This window comes from Hippocampus bargibanti, linkage group LG13 (assembly GCF_051943395.1).
Source record: "Hippocampus bargibanti isolate YZ-2025 linkage group LG13, ASM5194339v1, whole genome shotgun sequence".
Lineage (NCBI taxonomy): Eukaryota > Metazoa > Chordata > Actinopteri > Syngnathiformes > Syngnathidae > Hippocampus > Hippocampus bargibanti.
Window position 1 is genome coordinate 1,858,250 of NC_142746.1, and position 24,894 is coordinate 1,883,143.

General features: G+C 42.4%; 1 protein-coding gene across 1 annotated transcript; it reads left to right on the forward strand.

The window, feature by feature from the left end:
• The first annotated feature begins 88 nt into the window (after positions 1-88).
• On the forward strand, positions 89-24,883 carry mcm8 (minichromosome maintenance 8 homologous recombination repair factor). The gene is given in 22 exon segments (XM_089012894.1): positions 89-625; positions 1,827-2,000; positions 3,512-3,577; positions 3,647-3,729; positions 3,794-3,802; positions 3,804-3,944; positions 9,207-9,304; positions 11,274-11,472; positions 11,551-11,636; positions 13,968-14,113; positions 15,681-15,755; positions 15,831-15,972; positions 17,370-17,400; positions 17,466-17,603; positions 17,676-17,736; positions 18,683-18,763; positions 18,856-19,051; positions 19,136-19,352; positions 19,442-19,651; positions 20,607-20,683; positions 23,017-23,206; positions 24,288-24,883. Coding segments are annotated over 21 exon segments (2,511 nt in total). The 5' UTR covers positions 89-625; positions 1,827-1,828; the 3' UTR covers positions 24,381-24,883.
• The last annotated feature ends 11 nt before the right edge of the window (positions 24,884-24,894 follow it).

A 24,894-nucleotide genomic window follows, 5' to 3' on the forward strand; every position in this document is an offset into this window, starting at 1 on the left:
TCTTCAGAGATCTTGAAGGTAGACCGGAGCAGGAATCGAACCCTGTACTCCTGCAGGGTGAGGCGGTCATGACAATTTGGAATTATTTAAGACGAATTCATGGACAACAAATATAATTCACATCAGTCTGTGATTCTGATATTTTTAGGCCAGAAGAGAAGGCTTTGCAGGCCTTAACGCTCCGCCACTGAAATACAGTACGGTGATACCTCATCTTACCGTTAATTTCTTTAATTATCCAACAGCACATTTATTATACATCAAATAAGGTATATTTTGTGTAGTTTTAAGGCTTATTTAGTAGAAAATTATGTTTTATGGGGACCTGACAACGCATTATTTTCATTTTTAATGGTTTCCTATGGGAAATTAATATTTGGAAGACAAACTTTTCGCCTTAACACACTTTCTGGGAACCAATTAAGTTCGTGAGCTGAAGTATCACTGTAGTGTACTCTAATAATGAGAAGGCACCTGTTGTCATTGTAGTACTGCATCTGTCCTCTAAGTGTCAGTAGTGAATCGGGGATATCGAATCACCGTCGAAATAAAGCGAAGAAGAACCTTCGACCGTGTGGAGGGAGATTTTGACACCTCGTCGAGTGAAAACTTCGAAATGTCGTTGGTAACTGACTTTTCTCGTTCTTTGGCTGTTTTACTTACGGTTGTTAAATGTTCCACCATGTTTAACATACTGCGTTTTCTATTGACAAATTAGCGAATGAAATTAACTCGACAATACAACAAAATCCAGAGTTGCTTTCATGACTGACAAGCATTGTTTTAAAAAGTCGACCAAGTGATCGTTTCATCCCTTAAATGTTCTGAATGCCGCCCTCAAACAAAAAAGTTTGGACACCGCTGCTATAGACTGAAAAAAGACGAAATATGTCACCATGCATGTTAAGTTTCATAAATCGGGAGATTTTTCTGACTCGCGTGTTAGAATATTGTCAGCGTTACAAAAGTGTAAAGTGGAAATAAATAAAACACGAAATTTATTTCATTGTTTATTCATACATTAGTTTAATTAGTATACAAATATATGTTGTTTTTTTTACATTTTCTTTTTTTCCACCTTACAAACTAACTGTATGTATTGTGGTCGAGATCGGGAGTCTCCCGACCAAATCGTGAGACTTAACATGTATCAGGCACTACCTGAAAAGAGACGCTAATAATCATAATAATAATACATTTAATTTTTAAGCGCCTTTCAAAACTCTCAAGGACACTTTACAGTCACTGGATTTTTTTTATTGTGCGGGTGAGCAGCGGCAGCCATTCGTACTATGCCCAGAAGTAAAACAGCAGCAAAGTTATGAAAGGAAGGGGAATGGAAAGAAAGAAGTAGAAAAACAAAATACAGGAGCTGCTGCAAAGGCAGCCACTAGCCACTCTCGCGGCACCATCTTGAAATAAAACAAAAAAACTAAATCACAAATATGACAACACAAAGACACAGAGAGTCATTCATTCTTCAGCCTTTGCTGTACCCTCTTTGTGACATGAAGCAGTTCTAGATGAAAGAGGAGAAGATCAAAGCATCCTTTTCAGCAGTGGATCAGGGACAACATGGTGGAATGTGCACATCTACTACAAGGATTGAGTATAATATAATAGCAACAATGCTATTATAGGTTTAAAATTATTTAAGGTTTAAAAATTAAAAATAACACCAAGGGGGACGAAAATGTTTTGTAAAATTACTTTAAATAACAATTTCCATAAAATGTAATTGAAACTGGACTTAAATACTACATGACAAATAGTTACATTATAGCTACATTAGAAGAAGCTTAAACATGTCATGTTTTTTTGCCCAGGAATGAGTGGACAGGACCTATATAGAGGGTCATGGCGGGGTAGACATGGTGGTTGGAGAGGAAATAGAGGAGGAGGCAATGGAGGATGGAGAGGAGGATGGAGGGGTAGACCTTGGAGTGGAGGTTCAGCTCGTGAACATGGATGTGATAACAGAGCAGCAGGCACACATCGAGGTGAGTTTATTCAATTTGATTTGGAAACAGCAAGGACGCCGATTGTTGACTGCCTCATATGATCGACTCTTTGGACTCTCATCACACCTTGATAAATATTCACTTGTTTTATCTCTGAACCTTGCACACCACAGGTGTCAAAGTCAAGGCCCGCGGGCCAAATCCGGCCCGCTGCATCATTTTTTTCGGCCAGCGAAAGCAAATTAAACTTGTTAAATTCCATGATGATTGCTAAAATCTGAGCCAAAATTTCATATTTTTGGATGTCAACCACAATAAAAGTCATTATTCTTGACTTCAGCTTTGAAAATGAGTTATTCATTAATTTGCTGTGTGCTCTATATGTAATATTTGAAGGGATTTAAACATTCTAATGGGTTCCCGAAATTCATAACGGCCCTCGAGAGGAAACCATAACTACAATGTGGCCCGCGGCAAAAAATGACTTTGACACCCCTGTTGCACACCATCTCAAACGCACAAACCGAAAGCATTTTGTAATTTATGAAAATGTTGTTACTAAACACACACAACGAAATACAAGAACACCATATTCGTTGAACAGAAAATACAGTGATACCTCAGCTTACGAACTTAATTGGTTCCCAGAAAGTGTAAGGCGAAAAGTTTGTCTGCCAAACATTTATTTCCCATAAGAAACCATTAAAATGAGAATAATCAGTTCCCAGGTCCCCATAAAACATAATTTTCGATGAAATAAGCCGTAAAACTACACAAAATATATCTTATTTTATCGATAATAAATGTGTTATTGCATTGTAATTAAAGAAATAAACTGTACTGTATAATAAGTCCTTTTATTCACCTTTGTGATGGTCATTGATATAGTTGCCTCTTGATAATGTCCGAGTGAAGTTGACATGCTTTCTTGGCGACAATACCCTCACTCACAATGTCCCCTGATAGCTGCTTTTCGTTAATCCAAATCAACAGATGTTTTTCAACCTCTTCTATTGCCTGAGAACGTTGCTTAGACAACACAGAAACACCCTTAATAGCTTCCTTGATCTTAAGGATGTTAGCAATGGTTGACTTAGCGTACTGGGATGCGAAGTCACACAAACGCACACCTCGTTTTTCGATGATCTCCTTCTTCTGCTCGACCGTCATTTTGTTTTGTGTCCACTTCGGCTTAACACTAACCTGTGGTGGGGTGTTTTTCGGTCCCAAAAAAAGCAAAAGTATCCACTGGATAACAAACCACGTCTGCACTCCAAGAAAGTGGGTGTGGAAAACTCGTCTTCCAGCCACCGTGGCGCTCAGTGTGGTTTGGTTTGTTTGCCAAAAACTAGTTTGTAGGCCAATATTATATTTTCGCGAATTTAATGTTCGTAAGGTGAAACGTTCGTAAACTAAAGCGTTCGTAAGCTGAGGTATCACTGTACAAACGTTCTCTCAACTAAAAATGTCCAGTGAAAGTTTAAAAAAGCGCCGGCAGAGATGGCTGCTTCTAAATTTGACCCTACTAACAAGAGTTAAATTTTTTTCAGTCATCCATCAAGCCACTCTGGATGTGCTGTGCCCTTACAAAGGATGGTCGCTATACTTCACCGAAGGTATCAAATGAAGATTCAGCCTAGCGCGGATAACAATCGCACGTGACACTCCGACTCTTCTATCGTCAGGTTTCATCGAGAGCTCGCCGAGCGTGGAGAAAATCAAAGTCTTTGAGAAGTATTTCACATCCAAGATTGACTTCTACGACAAGGTCGGCTCATGTTTCTGACGCCGTGTGGTGGCGGACTGGGGTGACGACTCGCTCTGCGTTACAGGATGAGATTCGAGCGTCAAGGCAGCGTTCTGGTGGACTACGCCGATGTGACCACAAACGAGACGGTGCTAGCAGCGCTTCCTTCCCTGATCGCAGAGTTGAAGGAACAACCGGAAATGATCTTCAACTGTTTGGGAGTTGCCATTCACCAGGTACAACGCACACACACGTATTCATTGATTACTTCTTAATACTGTGTGTGGTAGTACAGGTAACATCCGAGTTACGACTGGCGTGAGTTATGACCATCCGTACTTACGACCACGACCGCCAGACCCTTTTTCTTAAATTTTTATTCTACTCCTGGCAACGCGCAAGCAGCCGGCAACGCGGACTACAATTTTAGACATCCAGCATGTCACACACTTGCACGGCAAAGCGTGACTATACTCAATGCAATAGTCATACAGTGCAGATACCGTCTCGGCAACATCTCCTGTAGTACTGTATACTGCTTTTTTTCCTTTGGCGTCCGCCTGAGTCCGAGCGGGTGTGTGGGGCGACCTCTTCTGGCTGTTAGCAGGGAGAGCGATTTTTAAACAGCGTGCATGCGTGGGAATCTGTGCGTATTTGGGTCGGCAGAACGTGTAAATATCACATTTATAAATGAACTGTACAGTAAACAGTTTTGTATACATTACAGGTACAGTTATACAGTAATAAAAATCGATAATACGAAATGTAAAATGATAAAAACGACACCAAAAGGTAAGTATAACATTTATAAATGAACTGTGCAGTAAACAATTTGGTATAAAGTCTCGTTATATCGATATTCAAGGGAGTCCGAAAAAATATCGATATAACCGGGACTATCGATATATCCGACCCTGTTTGCATGTAATTTTCTCCGTGCGTGCATAGAAATATTATCGATATAACCGGGACTATCGATATATCCGATATCGATATAACGAGACTTTACTGTATTACAGGTATAAAGTAATAAAGATCGATAATATGCAATATAAAATGATAAAAATGACAACACAATGACAACACAAAACACAAGATTTATAAATGAACTGTAAACAGTTTGGTATACAGTAATAAAAATCGATAATCTGAAATATAAAATAAAAATGACACTGAAAGGTATAATCAGAATCATCTTTATTGCCAAGTATGTAGAACACCCAAGGAATTTGTTTCCGGTCGAACACGCTGCACTAGTATCATCATCAAAAATTGCAAAGAGGCACTATACAGTTCCATTTGGGCTTTTTCAGGATAGAGTTGGTGTTGACCTCCCACTTCATGTCCTGGGAGACTGTGATTCCCAGGAACTTGAAGGTCTCAAAGGTTGACACCAGGCAGTTGGATAGTGTGAGGGGTAGCTGTGGTGATGGATGTTTCCTGAAGTCCACGATCATCTCTAATGTCTTGAGCGTGTTCAGCTCCAGGTTGTGACGGCTGCACCAGAGCTGCAGCTGCTCCCCTTGTTGTCAGTACGCAGTCGCCGTCTTTGATGAGACCGATGACCATGGTGTCGTCTGCGAACTTTATGAATTTGACAGCTGGGTGCGTTGAGGTGCAGTCGTTCATGTAGAGAGAGAAGAGCAATGGAGAGAGGACGCATCCCTGCGGGGCTCCAGTGCTCGTGGTTCGTGTATTGGATGATATTTTTCCCAGTCTGACCTGTTGTGTTCGTCCTGTCAGAATCAGAATCATCTTTATTGCCAAGTATGTAGAACATACAAGGAATTTGTTTTCAGTCGAACACGCTGCACTAGTATCATCATCAAAAAAATTACAAAGAGGCACTATACAATTCCATTTGGGCTACTGTTCAAAGACTTAATGGCTTGCGGGAAGAAGAAGAAGCTGAGGATCCACTGGCAGATCGTCGGGGACACTCCAAGCTGGAGAAGTTTGGGGATGAGGAGTTCTGGGATGATGGTATTGAACGCAAAGCTGTAGTCCACAAACAGGATCCTTGCGTAGGTTCCTGTGTTGTCGAGGTGGTCGAGGATGTGGTGCAGTCTGATGTTGACTACATCCTCCACAGACCTGTTTGCCCGGTAGGCAAACTGAAGAGGATCTAGCGAGGTCCGGTGATGTTCTTTAGGTGGTTCAGCACGAAGCGTTCAAAGGACTTCATGACCACAGATGTCAGAGCAACAGGTATGTAGTCGTTCAATCCCGAGGGTGCTGGTTTCTTTGGAACTGGGACGATAGTAGACTGTTTGAAGCAGGATGGGACTTCACACTGCTCCAGGGATCTGTTGAAGATTCGTGTGAAGACCGGAGCCTGTTGGTCAACGCAGACTTTCAGGCAGGAGGGGGACACTCTGTCACGTCCCGCAGCTTTCTTGATCTAAAATGTATAAACTGTGCATGTCGTGCGGCGATACAGCAAGCAGGTGGAAAGAGGATAAAAGTTCACTCAGCCAGATGCAGGAAGGGTATTGTGAGTTTTCTTTATTTGAAGTTGATATCAGCTTTCAACAGACCACAGGTAACACCGCTCTCCAGCTTGTCCTTTGTCCCTCTTCTTCCTCCTCGAAGTGACTGGCTCAGTCTAGTTTTAAAGGTGCTTCACCTGAGCTTCTGGCCAATCAGATCCCAGCGGCAATTGGCCATTCCCAGGTGGTTGCAATCACCTTCTCAATCAGTCTCAATCAATTAGTGGTCGCCCAACTCTGTTTTGGATGGGGAGAAATGCGCACCTTTCTCCCATCCAAAATCCAGAACACACAAAATTATTTAACATTTCTTTTGGCATCATGACATCATTCACACCCTCTCCTCAGAGTTCAGACATTCTTGACAAATAATCAGCTATGACATTTGTTGTCAGGGCAGAGAAAGTCATATGTGACAGGTCCTATTCTCCTAGTCACAGCGTATGGGCCCTGCCACTTTGCCAGTAGCTTACTTGATCCCATATGCAACAATATTAACACCTTCTGTCCAGGGTGCCAATCTCTCCCTGATAAATTCTTGCCGTTATTCTCGCTGGAGATCCTCTTCCAGCTTCTGACGTTCTGCATCTTCCGCTTCTTTCTGGAATTCTGGGTTCAGAAACCATGGGAATTGCAGCTTGTCTTAGATGATGAAACTGTGGAGGTTGGGCATGTTAAGTAACCCAACTTGGGAGTTTCTTGTGCGGGACGAAGGTTCGTTGGCCTGGATGTTCGAGAGTCAGCGCCCTGGGGCTGCGGTCCCAGAGGAGGATAATGTTGACTAGATCGACTGTCAAATGTCCATTCTTACTTCTTGGTGCATCTGATCTCTAGATCTGTTCGATCAACATCACCTCTTGTCTGAGTCTTAGGCTTCACCACTGGTTCCATCTCACTCTGCTCAGTTCCATCTTTGGCTTGGCAACTGTCAGACGCCTCATGGAAAAGAAGAACGGCATCTTCTTGGGGCAACTCAAGCTTCTGGTTTCCTTGATCCCCTTCAGAACTCTTCAGTCCAGTTTGGTTGGCCCGTGCTACACAACTTCTTACTCGTCCCACCTTCTTCCTCTCGGCTTCCTCTTATCTTTGTCCACTTCAGCAAGGCGTAACGATCCCACCTTCTTCATGCAGGGTGAAACGATCCCACCACTGCCACCAATTGTCATGCGGCGATACAGCAAGCAGGTGGAAAGAGGATAAAAGTTCACTCAGCCAGATGCAGGAAGGGTATTGTGAGTTTTCTTTATTTGAAGTTGATATCAGCTTTCAACAGACCACAGGTAACACCGCTCTCCAGCTTGTCCTTTGTCCCTCTTCTTCCTCCTCGAAGTGACTGGCTCAGTCTAGTTTTAAAGGTGCTTCACCTGAGCTTCTGGCCAATCAGATCCCAGCGGCAATTGGCCATTCCCAGGTGGTTGCAATCACCTTCTCAATCAGTCTAAATCAATTAGTGGTCGCCCAACTCTGTTTTGGATGGGGAGAAATGCGCACCTTTCTCCCATCCAAAATCCAGAACACACAAAATTATTTAACATTTCTTTTGGCATCATGACAGTGCAGTAAACAGTTTGGTATATATTACACGTACAGGTATATAGTAATAAAAATCGATCATACGAAATATAAAATGATTAAAAATGACACTAAAAGTTATAAAATGTATAAATGAACTGTAAACAGTTTGTTATCAATAGTATTCAATGGAAAACGTTGCTTAAAAACAACAGATTGACATCATATAATATCCTGTCGTGTAAACACCGAGTTGGCCATTTTGAATTGATTTCGACTTACGACCGTTTGACTTACGACCGTTTTGTCGAAACAGAATCCGGTCGTATGTCGGATGTTACCTGTACTGTATTTGTATGCGAGTTCCCTGTTGGATCAGAAGACATCCGGCCAAATATGAATGATTATTGATCGTCATTGAATTGCAGCTTGTTGAATATGAATAGCGGATCGTGTCCGCCAGAGTCAAATATTTATCGGCCATAAATATCACAGAGGACATTATCTCAACGGGTGTGACTCAAAAGTGGAACCCTGATTTATTTTTAGTATGTCACGGGCAAGTAATTGTGAATATGTTTTTTTTTTCTCTTCTTTTTGTAACCTGGCTAATGAGCTCTTCCCGTGAAGGACTTTACCAAGTCCTAAATTCCGCCAAAGGCCAGATTTCCTACCTGAGGATGACAGTTTAACAGGCTGTGTCTGTTCACCTCAGATTGAACCCAGATGTTCTGTGCTTCCATTGTGGGCCTCGTGTTCGGCCAACTCAGCATACAACAGCGTGAAACTTTAAAATATGCTAACTTCTACTCTGTCTATTTTCTATCAGATAGCCTTGCCCATGTAAGAGAAAAGAGAAAAAGCAGCAGGAAAACAGGCCAAAATGTCAACAATGTCAAATTATGTACAATGTTCGACTTAAAAGTGTCTTGTCATGACATTTACCATATTCTCCGGTGTACAAGGCGCACTGAAGTGTAAAGCGCACCCACAATGAATGGTGTATTTTAAAACTTTCCATATGCAGACACGCCCCTACTTAGGAACATTCAAGTTAAGAACAGCGGTACATATTAACATTTTTGTAGTAACATATGTAGTATTCTCTCCAGTTGTACATGTACATATCTTTATAGAGCATATATTTTATTAAATATTTATTTTTCAGTACAAACCAATACATGGTGTTTTCAAGGTTTTGTGCATTTAAAAATCTATCTATCTATTAGCTAGCTAGCTAGCTAGCTTTCTATCTATTTGAGTTACTTATGGGTTGAGTGAACGCTGGCGTGTGTGGCTGCCACCGCTCACCCGCAGAAAAACTGATCCTGTGACTGTGAAGTGACCTTGAGAGTTTTTAAAGGCGCTTTGAAATGAAATGTATTATTATTATTATTATTATTATTATTATTATTATTATTATTATTATCATAACCAAATGCGAGATATTAGAAATAAATCGCGTGTTCATTTTTATTTTCTCTTGTTGTTAAACAGGTTTTAACCGTGGACTTGGAGAAACAAGCTGCAGAGCTGCCCGGCGATGAGTTGCCTGTGGCTGCGCCAATTATTAGCATCCCTCGCATCAATGCCAGGTATGAAACAGCAAGGCTCACATTTGTTGACACTCGAGATCTGCTGCCAATTTCAGAAAATGGCACCACTCAAATGGGCATTTTTTTATATTTTTAGTTTTTAAAATGTTACAATTTGAATCGTTTTATTTATTTATTTATTTTTTACATTTGACTCATATACAGGCTGAACCAAAAAGATGCGTACCCATGAAAATTTCAATTGTGGCTTTGATTAAAAAACTGTTTATTTCAAATTACAACCACACACTATTCAGTTTATGGAAGAGTGTGTCAAAGTGATTGACCACTTTGTCAGACGAGTATAGGTTTGCTTGCAACCAAATGGGGGACATTTGGAACACATATTGGGAAAGCCATAAACTGACTAAAAATGGGCAGAAATAGCTGAAACTCTGGTGAATGGTCTTCCATAAACTGAATAAGGCGTGGTTGTAATTTGAAATAAATAGCTTTTTAATTAAAGCCACAATTGAAATTTTCATGGGTAAGCATCTTTTTGGGTCACCCTGTAGGACATAGGTCACAACGGTGAAGAGGGAAAAAAGTTTTTTCAAATGAAATCACTGACTTTCATTATTTTACATTGCAGAAACTTCATTTGAACAAGGTTGCGAAGACCTTTGATTGGATTAGCCTTCATTAGTCTCGCAGTGGAGAAATTGACATTTCACAGCAGCAAAGTGATGAAAGGAAAGGAAGTAGAAAAACAAAATACAGTAAAGTCTCGTACTATCGATATCGGATATATCGATAGTCCCGGTTATATCGATACTATTTCTATGCACGCACGGAGAAAATTACATGCAAACAGGGTCGGATATATCGATAGTCCCGGTTATATCGATAGTCCCGGTTATATCGATATTTTTTCGGACTCCCTTGAATATCGATATAACGAGACTTTACTGTAATAATAATAATAATAATTAATAAATGATGAAAAATTAATAATAAAAAACTTCAAGATGGCGCCGCGAGAGTGGCTGCCGTTCCAGCAGCTTCTGTATTTTGTTTTCTACTTCTTTCTTTCCTTTCTTCTTCCTTTCATAACTTTGCTGCTGTGAAATGAACATAAAATGAACATTTCTCCACTGCGAGATGAATATAGGTACAGCCTATCCAATAATAATAACAAGAAAATACAGGAGCTGCTGTAAAGGCAGCAACAACAAAAAAACTACACAAATTCATCAGAAAAAAAGAGTTAATTCCTAAATGATATGGGTCAGGAGTTATATGAGCTTGAAATAAGGGTGACTGGTTTATATAGCGCTTTAACAACAGCTGAAGCTAGAACAAAACACTAAAATTTAAAAAAGGGGGGGAAACTGCTCCCTTGTGGAAGGGAAAAATATTGCCTTAGGTCTGGCCAGCGCTTCATCGGCACCCAAACAAAAAACAAAACCCAAACAAATTCGGGAATGGCGCTCGACGTCATATTTTCAATTCCTGAATAAATTTGAATGGAAGTGAGTTAAGCACTTTTCTGCACCGTCGTCGTTACATGAAGCAGTTATAGATGAAAGAGGAGAGGATCAAAGCGTCCTTTTCACCAGTGGATCTGGGGCATCATGGTGAAATGTGCACGTCTGTTACAAGCTAAATGTTGAAAGCAAACAGGAAGCTGAAGCTTTGACAAAAAAGAGACTGTCTCACATCTCCTGTCCCACGTCAATCCGCTTCAATTCCAAGGCGCGGCCGTTCAACATGAGCATCGACGCTCGACTCTGTCGCGCCTTCTCAACCTTTCCGCTGAACAAAGCGGGGCTGTAAAAGTGCTGCTCGTGACAAGCGCAAAAAAAGCGAAATGGCCCCTGAGCTGTCCAGCTATGACGGTCAAATGGCACCAACATTCCTCCCAAATCAAAAACAGTGCTGGCATATTCGTCCACTTGGGGACGGCTGCCTACTTGGGCGCCATCTTGGATTTCTGCTCTACCTGCTAAGATCGACCTTTGTACCCCAGGCTGTACAACTACGAGCCGCTGACTCCGCTGCGCACGCTGCGCGCTAGCGTGTTCGGCTGCCTGGTGTGCGTAAGGGGCACAGTGGTCCGGGTGAGCAACATCCGACCTCGATGCACCAGATTGGCCTTCCGGTGCCTGTCGTGCTCCGGTACGTTTTCGCTGCCGCTGCATCACGGCAAGTACGCCACGCCCACCAAGGTAAGGTGGCCCGCATACGGTGGGGAATACGCAGATATTGGCGTCGGATGGATGTCACTAGCGTGTGTTTTCTGGCAGTGTACCCAACCAGATTGCCGCGGTCGTGCCTTCAGCGCCAGACGCAGTTCCCCTCTGACACACACCGTCGATTGGCAAATCATCAAGTAAGCGTCACTCACCCTATTGACAAGTATGTCATAAATACACCCTTTAATAATAATAATCATAATAATAATAATCATACATTTAAGTGATAAGCGCCTTTCAAAACTCTCTAGGCCACTTTACAGTCACAGGATAAGTTTTTATGTGGGTGAGCAGCGGCTCACTTAACCCGGAAGTAACTCAAATAGATAGAAAGCTAGCCAATATATAGCTAATAGCTACATAGCTAGCCAGATAGATAGGTAATAGCCAGCTACATAGCCGATAATTAGCCAGCCGATAATTAGCCAGCTGCATAGCCAGCTAGACAGCTAATAGAGGGCAAATAGATAGCTAGCTAGGTAGCAAGCTAGATAGCAAATAGCTAGCCAGCTATGTAGCTAGCTAGAGAGCTAATAGATAGCAAATAGATATCTAGCGAGGTAGCTAGCTAGATAGCAAATAGCTAGCCAGCTAGGTAGCTAGATAGATAGCCAGCTAGCTAGATAGACAGCTGGATAGCCAGATAAATAAAAAGTAATCAGAATCATCTTTATTGGCCAAGTGTGTAGAACACACAAGGAATTTGGCTTTGTTAGAACACACTGCACTAGTATCATCATCAACAAATTGCAAAGAGGCACTATACAGTTCTATTTGGGTTACTGTTTAGAGAGTTCATGGCGATGGGGGAAGAAGCTGTTTAAATGTCTGCTGTATTTGGAGAGGTAGCGCCTGCCAGAGGGGGAGTAGCTGGAAAAGATGGTGGGCAGGATGAGGAAGGTCCAGTCAAATTGTTAAGATAAGATTGATAAATTAGGTGTATCGGTCTCTGGCTGAAGAAGCTGTCCAGTGCTGTCAGGGTGACCTGGAGGGTGTAGGAGGCTCTTACAAACTTTAATTGCACTAACGTCCAGTTTTCCAATACAAGTTATCCTCCGTACTGACTCCGGATGCCCGGACCACTGCCATTTTGTATTTCAGTCTGTCATCTGTGACTAACGTGTCAAAGTCCTACTGCACACCATCACCACCAATCCAAATTGCTCCCAAATGATCATACAGTGATACCTCAGCTTACAAACGCTTTAGTTTACAAACGGTTCGCCTTATGAACATTAAATTCGCGAGAATATAATCTTGGTTTACAAACTAGTTTTCAGCAAAGTAACTAAACCACACGGAGCGCCATGGTGGCTGGCGGACTAATTTTCATCACCCCTTTCCTTGAGTGCTGATGTGGTTTGTTATCAAGTGGAGTACTTTTGCTATTATGTGATCTAAAAAGACCCCACCACAGGCTAGTGTTAAACCGAAGAGGACACAAAAGAAAATGACGGTCGAGCAAAAGAAGGAGATCATTGAGGAACACGAACAAGTTTGTGTGACTTAGCGTCCCACTACCAGTACACTAGGTCAACCATTGCTACGTGTGGCTAAGGGTGTTTCTGTGTTGTCTAAGCAACGGTCTCAGGCAATAGAAGAGGTTGAAAAGCTTCTGTTTATTTGGATTAACGAAAAGCAGCGAGCAGGGGACAGTGTGAGTAAGGGTATTATCACCGGAAAAGTATGGCAACTTCACTCGGATATCATCAAGAGGCAACCTGGAAGTTCGTCATCCTTTGACAACTACCATCACAAAGGTAAATAAAATGACTTTATTATACAGAACAGTTTATTTGTTTAATTACAATACAATAGCACATTTATTATACATAAAATAAGGTATATTTTGTATAGTTTTAAGCCTTATTTAGTAGAAAATTTTGTTTGATGGGCACCTGGGAACAGATTATTGTCATTATTCATGGTTTCTTATGGGAAATAAATGTTTGGCAGACGAACTTTTTTTCCATACACCTTCTGGGAACCAATTAAGTTCATAAGCTGAGGTATCACTGTATATTGTACATTTCATATTTTTTTACAGTTGAATATTGATAATCTTGTTTTAGTTTAATGAATTAACTCAGAGCTACGTAAAATGAAATTGTACCTCTACATTACATTACCAAGTCTCGTACCTTGTTGTGCTTCTCCCTTGAAATTGAAATGGTCGACAGTGATTGAAAATAACAACATCACCACCAAGTGTCAGACTTAGCTCACTGATTTGTCAGCTCTGACTCACCTGCAGCAGACTGACTGGCCGCCATTACGGTTCTGGTGTGTTCTGATAAACTGCGGAATGTTGGGTCTGTGTGTGTGTGTGTGTGTGTGTGTGTGTGTGTGTGTGTGTGTGTGTGTGTGTGTGTGTGTGTGTGTGTGTGTGTGCGCGTGTGTGTGTGTGCGTGCGTGCGTGCGTGTGTGTGTGTGTGTGTGTGTGTGTGTGTGTGTGTGTGTGTTGACAGGGTGCAAGAGTTGATGTGCGGCGAGCAGAGGGAGACTGGACGGATCCCACGCACTGTTGAGTGCCACCTGACCTCCGACCTCTGCGACAGCTGTGTCCCGGGCGATACGGTGACAGTGACGGGGATTGTTAGAGTCACGAATGATGGTGCGCGCACACACACACACACACACACACACACACACACACACACACACACACACACAAGCGTCTGTGTCTACAGATCTGCGTATCTACTAAATGATTTTCATTTGATGCTTCTTACATCATTGTCTCTTATCTGGAGCCCGCATTTGACGATAGACATTTTGCAATTGATATTTAGAGAAATTTTAAAGAAAATACCATTTTCAAAATCAGAATCATCTTTATTGGCCAAGTATGTAGAACACACAAGGAATTTGTCTCCGGTAGAACACGCTGCCCTAGTATCATTGTAAGAAAAATAGTGGTGCGAATCAAGGTTAAAATCACCCAGGGACACTTTACAATTGACAGAATAATACACAGAGCGATAAAACCATAAATAAATGATAAATAATACTACGTTTAAAATGTCTGTCATGAATTACCTTGCAGTACAATCACCTTTCAAAGCAGCAGGCACTATACAGTTCTATTTGGGTTACTGTTTCAAGAGTTAATGGCGACGGGGGGAAGAAGCTGTTTGAATGTCGGCTTGATTTGGTGCGCATGGATCGGTAGCGCCTGCCTCAGAGGAGTCGCTGGAAAAGGTGGTGGGCAGGGTGCGGAAGGTCCAGTCGGATTTTGGAAATACAGTGATATCTCAGTTTACGAACTTAATTGGTTCCCAGAAAGTGTGTGTAAGGCAAAAATTCGTCTTCCAAACATTTATTTCCCATAAGAAACCATGAAATGAGAATAATCCGTTTCCAGGTCCCCATAAAACATACTTTTCTACTAAATAAGCCTTAAAACTACACAAAATATTCCTTATTTTATGTATAATAAATGTGCTATTGTATTGTTATTAAAGAAATAAACTGGGCTGTATAATCTAGTCATTTTATTTACCTTTGTGATGATCGTTGATGTAGTTGCATCTTGATGATATCCGAGTGAAGTTGCCCTGCTTTCTGGGCGATAATACCCTCACTCACACTGTTCCCTGCTAGCTGCTTTTCATTAATCCAAATCAACAAACGTTTTTCAACCTCTTCTATTGCCTGAGACTGTTGCTGAGACAACACAGAAACACCCTTAGCTACATGTAGCAATTGTCGACTTAGCGTACTGGTACTGTGACGCTAAATCACACAAAGGCACACCTTGTTGGTGTTTTTCCATGATCTCCTTCTTCTGCTCGACCGTCATTTTCTTTTTGTGTCCCATTCGGCTGAACACTAGCCTGTGGTGTTTTCGGTCCCAAAAAAAAGCAAAAGTACTTCACTCGATAACAATCCACGTCTGCACTTAGAGAGGGGTGTGGAAAACTAGTCCGCTAGCTGTGGCGCTGTTCGAACGTGTGGTTTGGTGTTCATCCGCTGAAAAGTAGTCGGCCAGCTACCGTGGCCCCGTGTGGTTTGGTTCGTCCGCCGAAAACTAGTTCGTCAACCGAGACTAGATGCACCGCGAATTTAATGTTCGTGAGGTGAAAAGTTTGCGATCTTGAGTAAGCTGAGGTATCACTGTAATGTAGAACGGGCTAAGAATTGTATGTGGCGGGTGGGGGGGTCTTGTATTTGTAATCCAGGCACGTCCAAGTGGAATAAGGACCAGTGCATGTTTCTCCTCTACATCGAGGCCACGTCGGTCAGCAACAGCAAAGGTGCTTTTCCGTTCTACGTTTCATTCCCAAGAAAGGCGCCATGATCACGCGGAGCTCATGAGTTTTGTAATGCAGGACAGCGATCCATGTCCGGAGGTGCGGGGTCATCCGGGGGCTCGCCCGAGGATCGCAATGAAAGTGAGGAATTTAGCCTGAAGGAGCTCTACGCCGTCCAGGAGATCCAGTCGCAGCCGGACCTGCTCAGACTCATCGTTCAGTAAGTGGCGCATGGAAACAGACCATCAAATTTGATGGTCAAATCTTTGATTAAAAAATGAAGTGTTCATTTTCAGTCTTCAGTTGTTCAATGATTTCATTCCCTTTTTTCTTCCACAACATGCCAGGCAGCCTTTTAGTCACATACTTTCTGTTTCTTTCTCTCTCACCCCCCAGCAGACACTTCAACAGCTTCTTCCCCCAAGCCATTAACTCTTTGAACAGTAGCCCAAATTGAACCGTATAGTGCCTCTTTGCAATTTTTTGATGATGATGATGATACTAGTGCAGCGTGTTCGACAGGGAAACACATTCCTTGTGTGTTCTACATACTTGGCAATAAAGATGATTCTGATTCTGATTCTTCTCCTCTCTCTCTCTCTCTCTCTCTCTCTCTCTCTCTCTCTCTCTCTCTCTCTCTCTCTCTCTCTCTCTCTCTCTCTCTCTCTCTCTCTCTCTCTCTCTCTCTCTCTCTCTCTCTCTCTCTCTCTCTCTCTTGTTCTCTCGCTGTCTTTCTCTTTTTCTATCTATCTCTCTTCCCCTCCCTCTCTCTCTTGCTATCTCTATCTTTCTCTTTCCCCCTCTCTCTTGCTCTCTTTCTCTTTTTATCTCTCTCCCCCCCCTCTCTTGGTCTCTCTCTCTTTCTAATTTTCTATCTTTCTCCCTCTCTCTCTTGCTCTCTCTTGCTTTCTCTCTCTTTCCCTCTTTCTCTTTTTCTATCACTCTTCCCCCTCTCGCTCTTTCTCTGTCGCTCTTTCTCTTTTTCTGTCTCTCTCTATTCCCTCTCTCTCTCGCTCTCTTTCTCTTTTTATATCTCTTTCCCCCCTCTCTCTCTTTCTTGCTCTCTCTTTCGTATTTTCTATTTCTCTCCCCCTCTCTCTTGCTCTCTCTCTCTTTCCCTCTTTCTCTCTCTCTTTCTATCTCTCTTCCCCGTCTCTCTTGCTCTCTATCTCTCTCTGTCTCTCTCTCTTTTTCTAGCTTTCCTCTCTCTCTCTCTTTCTCTCTCTCTGTTGTTCTTTTTTATCTCTCTCTTCTCCCTCTTGCTCTTTCTCTCTCACCTCTTCTATCGCTTCCCCTCTCTCTTGCTATGTCTCTCTCTTTCTCTCTATATCTTTTTCTATCTCTCTCTCTCTCTCTCTCACTCTCTCTCTCTCTCTCTCTCTCTCTCTCTCTCTCTCTCTCTCTCTCTCTCTCGCTCTCTCTCAGCTTCAAGGGTTCAACACTTGGAATGTGTGTGCAATATTGAGCAAAACTGCGCTTTTTCGTGGTTTCGTTCCAAGAATGTCAACTGTAGCGCGCGTCTACACAGGCCGTTGAAAGGATGTCCCTTGAACTTGAAATGTTTCCATCGTTGCAAATATTGAAAATGTATCCTTTGCTTCCCTTTGTTCTCTTCAGCTCGCTGTGTCCTGCCATCTACGGCCACCTGGTGAGCACCCCTATCCATTCTGTGACTTTTCCGTCCCGGAACACTCCCACACCTACGTTTTGCAGCTGGTGAAAGCGGCGCTCGTGTTAGTGTTGTTCGGGGGGCGTCAGAAGCACACAGGCAAGAACAGCGTCCCGGTGAGAGGAGACCCTCACGTCTTGATGGTGGGAGACCCCGGCCTGGGCAAGAGCCAGATGCTGCAGGTCCATCCAATGCATGCTCAAAGACCTCTGCTCCATCCAGCTTAAACCAAACCATCGTCTTGTCGTTTGTAGGCGGTGTGCAACGTGGCCCCTCGGGGGATCTACGTTTGCGGCAACAGCACCAGCACCGCAGGTAAGCCGTCTCGGCAATTGAAGGCGCTAAACCTTGATTGATTGGGGGCCATTTTGCCTCATCCGCATTGCTCGTAATAGATGGCTTATAGACGGACTATAAGGTGCTTTGATTGATTTGAGAGCATTTCACGTGTCAATGTACTGTATTTTCCGGTGTATAAGGCGCACCGAAGTATATTGTGCACCCCCAATATATGGTGTAATTCTAATATTTGGCACACCGAAGTAGAACACGCACCTTCAATGACTACAAAAAGTTTTCCAAGTATAATATATAAACACCGTATTTTCCGGTGTATAAGGCACAGCGGAGTGGAAGGCGCAACCCCAATGAATTGTGTAATTTTGATATTTTTCCATATATTTGGTGCAGCAGACTATAAGGTGCAGCTTCAATGAATGATAAGCATTTTCCAAATATATTACAGTATATAAATACCATATTTTACAATGTATAAGGCACAGTGGAGTATAAGGCGCACCTCCAATGTATATATATATATATATATATATATATATATATATATATATATATATATATATATATATATATATATATATATATATATATATATATATATATATATATATATATATATATATATATGTATGTATGTATGTATGACTTTACTATATATATATATATATATATATATATATATATATATATATATATATATATATATATATATATATATATATATATATATATATATATATATATATATATATATATGTGTGTGTGTGTGTGTGTAGATATATATGTATATATGTAATAGGTCAAAATAGATTATATCAGTTTTAAAATTAGATATTAAGTCATGCGTTTCTGTTTTATTTTATTTTGTGCGCTGCATAGATGTTCTTGTGCGCTGAGTTTGTGCAAGCTGCGCATGCGGGCAGCTTAGAGGGAACATTGTTTACAAGACACATTTTGTGTTCAGGACTAACGGTGAGTTTGTACAGAGATCCAGGAAGTGGCGATTACGCTCTGGAGGCTGGGGCCTTGGTGTTGGCCGACCAAGGTGGGGGGTGCAACTGTAAACAATCACGTATATTACGACAACTGGCCTCCATTTTTAAATTCCTGCATGCCTTCCTTGCGTCCTCTCTTCAGGTTTGTGCTGCATTGACGAGTTTGACAAGCTGGGCAACCAGCAGCAGGCGCTGTTGGAAGCTATGGAGCAGCAATCGGTCAGCCTGGCAAAGGCGGGAATCGTTTCCTCTCTGCCTGCCAGAACGTCAGTGGTGGCCGCCGCCAACCCCATCGGAGGCCATTACAACCGAGGCAAGACCGTCTCGGAGAATTTAAAGTGAGGCACCCGTCCGTACGTCAGTTGCCGGTGACGTTTTCCTGTTTTTTTTCTTACGCTGTGTGGGTGGGGCCTCGTTTTCAGAATGGGCTCGCCGCTGCTGTCCCGCTTCGACGTGGTCTTCCTCCTCCTGGACATCCCCGATGAGTCTCACGATCGGCGTTTGTCGGAGCACATCATGGCCAACCGGGCCGGCGCAGGCAAAATCAGTGGCGCCCAAGTTGGCAGGGGCAACAAGATGGGCGCCGAGACATCCATCTTGCTGGAGCGCGCCGACATGCCGCTTTCTGAGCGCTTGCAGGTGAAGATTTGATTACATTTCATTTGTTGGCCGCCATTTTGTAAAGATGGCGAAATTCGGGGGACTTTGCGTGAATCTTGTTGTTTAAGATCCGAGCAGGTGAAGCAACCGACCCCATTCCGGCGGTTTTGTTAAGGAAGTACATCAGCTACGCTCGCCACTACGTTCACCCCACGCTGTCGGCGGAAGCAGCGCAGGCGCTTCAGGACTTCTACCTGTCGTTGAGGTCGCAGTCGCGAGGCGTTGACACCACGCCCATCACCACCCGCCAGCTGGAGTCACTCATCAGACTCACGGAGGTACAGTCATACCTTGGCTTACAAACGCTTTAGCTAATGAACTTTTCACTTTACGAACGTTAACTTCGCGAGAATATAATCATGGCATACAAACTATTGTTCGGGAAACACACGGAGCGCCACAATGAGTGATGTGTCGTTCACGAACGAGCCGACTTTTTTTCCTCTATTCCCCGTCCCCAGTCTTCGGTTAAAGCCGCACGTGATTGGTCAAGATCCGTGGTAGAGGAGGGAGAGGACACACGGCAGGATACACGCAGCAGTGAGCGAGGGGTGGTTAGAGTGCTTCACAAAAGTGAAAAAAAATCAAAAGTGAAACGGGAGAAAATGGATTGAAAACACAGTGAAATTTGGACTCGTTTCAACTATTGATAGTTCAAAGGCAGTGTAGACTGCAAGGATGCAATATCCCATCAATCAGGCTCCATAAATAACCCGCACACGCCATCTGTACAATTTGAAGAGAAAAGACAAGCAAGGGAACCAGCTATTAATGAAGATTCTAGTGTGTCTGCCTGCATCTGCTGCTGTTGCAATATCAGAACTTCCAAGATGTACAACCCAGAGCTCCTTGAAACATGTATGCAAAAAGCTATCCATTCCATCAAGCCATCAATGACCATCACAAAGGTAAATAAAACAACTTTATTATGCTGTACAGTTTCTTCCTTTAATTAAAATACCATAGCACATTTAGTATACAAAAAATAAGGGTAGTTGTGTAGTTCAAAGGCTTATTTAGTTGAAAATTATGTTTTATGGGGATCTGGGAACGGATTATTCTCATTTTAATGGTTTCCTATGGGAAATTAATGTTTGGAATACACACTTTTCGCCTTATACACAATTTCTGGGAACCAATTACCGCTAAGTTTGTAAACCAAGGTATTACTGTAGTTGTCGCCGCGGATGCCCGCGAGAAGGCTACAAATTCAAGATGGCTGCCTCCATGCAGGCCAGAGCGAGACTGGAGCTCAGCGAGACGGCCACCAGGAGCCATGCGGAGGATGTGGTGGAAATTATGAAACACAGGTACACCAATGTTTCCTCATCTTTTATCAGCCACATATGTCACATGACCAAACAAGAATAATATAATAATAATAATAATAATAATAATAAACATTTGATTTAGAAGCGCCTTTCAAAACTCTCAAGGACACTTTACAGTCACAGGATAAGTTTTTCTGCGGGTAATATAGACTCTCGCCTTATTGGATTAGCCTTTATTGGCCTCGCAGTGGAGAAATGTACATTTCACAGGAGCAAAGTGATGAAAGGAAGAGGAAAGGAAAGCAAGAAGTAGAAAAACAAAATACAGGAGCTGTTGTAAAGGCAGCCACTCTCACGGCGCCATCTTCAAGTCAAAATAACAACAAAAACCTCAACAAATAATGCGACACAACACAAAAGACACAGACAATCATTCAATCTTAAGCAATTTTCTGCACCCTCTTTGTTGCATGAAGCAGTTCTAGATGAAAGAGGAGAGGATCGAGGCATCCTTTTCACCAGTGGATCAGGGACGTCATGGTTGAACGTCTTGAAGTCAAAACAACAACAAAAAATAATAACAAATAATGGGACAAAACACAAAAACACTGTGCACCGTCAGGAGCTGCCTTTCCAGCAGCTCCTGTATTTTGTTTTCTACTTCTTTCGTTCCTTCTTCCTTTCATCACCTTGCTGCTGTGAAATGTCAATTTCTCCACTGCAAGACAAATAAAGGCAAATCTTCTTCTTTTCCTTTCGGCTTTTCTCCTCAGGGGTCGCCACAGCGAATCAATGTCCTCCATCTATCCCGGTTTTGTACATCCTCTTCTTTCACACCAGCTACCTTCATGTCCTCGTTGACCACCCATCTATAAACCTTCTCTTCGGTCTTCCTCTCGGTCTCCTGCCTGGCAGTTGAAGGCTCAGCATACTTCTACTCTTTCCCAGAGTTTCATTGTATGGCTCATCAACTTTATTCCTCTGTAGTTAGTACAACTCTGCACATCTCCTTTGTTCTCAAAAATGGGCACGAGTACACTTCGTCTCCATTCTTCGGGCATCTGTTCACCATCTAAGATCTTGTTGAATAACCCAGTCAGGAACACCACCTCTCCAAGACACTTCCATACCTCGATTGGTAAATCATCAGGCCCGAGTGCCTTTCCAGCAGCTCATGTATTTTGTTTTTCTACTTTCATTCCTTTCATCACTTTGCTGCTGTGAAATGTAAATTTCTCCACTGTGAGACTAATAAAGGCAAATCCAATCCAATCCTTCATCCTCTTCAGCGCCCTCCTCACCTCATCCTTGCTAATGTTTGCTACGTCTTGGTCCACAACAGTCACGTCTTCTACTCTTTGTTCCTTCTCATTTTCCTCATTCATCAATTCTTCAAAGTACTCTTTCCATCTTGCCATCACACTACAAGCAACACTGCCATCTCTATCCTTAATCACCCGAACCTGCTGCAGGTCCTTATCATCTTTGTGTCTCTGTCTCGCCAGCCTGTAAAGATCAGTCTTGCCTTCCTTGCTATCCAGTCGAGCATACAAGTCATCATAGGCCTCTTGTTTGGCCTTTGCCACCTTTACTTTTACTGTGCGCTGCATCTCCTTGTACTGCTGTCTACTCTCGTCCGTCCTCTCAGTGTCCCACGTCTTCTTTGAGAGGCAAAGTGAGAGGGATGAAGGTGGAAGAGATGCGTCAGGTTTGCTGGAGAGGTAGAGTTGGGTGTCATCCGCGAAGCAGTGAAAGTGAATGCCAAAATTGCGTAAATATTGCCAAGAGGAAGAAGGTAGGTAATAAAGAGAAGGGGCCCCAGGACAGACCCTTGGGGCACACCAGAGGACACAGGAGAGGACTGTGAGGTGAAGGAGTTGATTTGGATTAACTGTGAGCGATCAGAGATAGGAGTGAAACCAGTGAAGTGGGGTGTGCGTGATGCCTAGGGTGGAAAGTCTGTCGAGCAGGCTGGGGTGCGAAATGGTGTCAAAAGCCGCGGTCAGGTCGAGAAGGATGAGGATGGAGAGTGAACCGGCATCGGCTGCCATGAAAAGATCATTCGTGATTTTTATGAGAGCCGATTCAGGACTGTGGCGGGGGCTGAAGCCAGACTGGAATTGTGAGATTAGTAGGATTTTTCCCGCCCTTGTTGGGATTCTTGCAGTGTGCAAATCCTCGAGAGTGGCTAGGACGCTGCCAATGATTTTTTTCCGCCGTCCTAACTGTCAGTTGAAGTTGGATTTTGTCCATTTAAAATCATGGTTCTGCAATTCTCAATAAATATCGTGAAATTGGACAATTTGCACGCCTGACATCCCATGAAACGTTCACACTCCTCACGCTCTGTGCCTTCTCGTTTGTTTGTGCAGCCTGGTTGACACATACTCCGACGGGTTGGGCAATCTGGATTTTGAGCGCTCGCAACTGGGCGCGGGCATGAGTCAGCGCGGCGCCGCCAAGAAACTCATCAACGCCTTGCATGTGCACGCTCAGCGAACCAATCAGAAGCAGTTTGACCTGCAGGCCATTCGTTCTGTGGCAGAGAGCCTGAATATTAAGGTATAGTGTTACATGATGCGTGTGGGGGTTTACTGTAGATCCTCCCCTCTCTTAATTTGAAGTTACGTTTTTTTCAAGTTGATTTTTAGCCAGGCAATACAGTGATACCTCGGCTTACGAACGCCTTAGCTAACAAACCCTTCGCCTTACGAACATTAAATTCACGAGAATATAATCTTGGCATACAAACTAGTTTTCGGCGGACGAACCAAACCACACAGTGTGGTGGCTGGTGTACTAGTTTTCCACACCCCCTCTGTTTGAGTGTAGACGTGGTTTTCTATCGTGTGGAGTACTTTTGCTATTATGCGACCGAAAAAGACCCCGCCACAGGCTAGTGTTAAGCTTGAGAAGAAATTAAAGAAAATTACGGTCGAGCAGAAGAAGGAGATCATCGAAAAATACGAACAAGGTGTGCGTTTGTATGACTTAGCATCCCAGTACCAGTATGCTAAGTCGACCTTTGCTATGTGTGGCTAGGGTGTTTCTGTGTTGTCTAAGCAACAGTCTCAGGCAATATAAGAGGTTGAAAAACGTCTGTTGATTTGGATTCACGAAAAGCAGCCAGGAGGGGACAGTGAGTAGGGGTATTATTGCCGAGAAAGCACAGGAACTTAACTCAGATATCATCAAGAGGAAACTACATCAACGACCATCACAAAGGTAAATAAAATGACCTTATTATATAGTCAGTTTATTTCTTTAATTACAATACAATAGCGCATGTATTATACATAAATAATTTATATTTTGTGTAGTTTTAAGGCTTATTTCATAGAAAATTATGTTTTATGGGGACCTGGGAACTGATTATTCTGATTTTAATGATGTCTTATGGGAACTAAATGTTTGGCAGATGAACTTTTCACCTGACACACACTTTCTGGGAACCAATTAAGTTCGTGAGCTGAGGTATCACTACACAATTAAAAAAACAGATCCAATCCCATTATGTGAAATTAAAAACACCAATACGACAAAAATTACCCCATACTTAACGCATACAACAAACAAGTTAAAACAGATTCATCATGTACCCCAATATGCTTCTTCTTTTATTGTGTGAATATTTTTTGGGCAGGTGATGGACTTTGAGGGTTTGGTGAGTTCTCTGAATGAACAAGGTTTCCTGTTGAAAAAAGGAGCCAAGCTCTATCAACTTCAGACCGTCTGACAAGCCAAAATGGGCTTCACCATCACTCACCGAAGGATTGCAAAACAACCATTCAAGAGCAAAATCGATCAACAGACAGACGGAGAAGTACCTGGATGTGTTTTATAATCTGGCCCACCATGAATTTGTCATTATTAAGATGCATCTGCTATTTTTGTATTAAATTAGTCGCTTTTTCTCAAAATTAGTTGGGTATAAGATTTTTAAAATAAGGGTAAACAATTGGCCACTCCCTGATTTATTGGAAATGCAATTCAAAAATAAAATGTTCATATACACAGTTATATTTAAAATCTGATAAATACCATTTCAAATAAGAATCTATAAAATATTTTCCCGCCCATTTCAGCTACTTCACATTTAATTTTTTTTGCAATCGTGATTTTTCAATTTGTTTTTCTGATGCACTTTATTTGCTGTGTACTAGTTTGTTAATGAAGCAAGTTTCTTTTTCGTAACCGAGTAACTCTATTCAAAATATATTTTCCAATTCTATTAACGCAGTAATACTTTG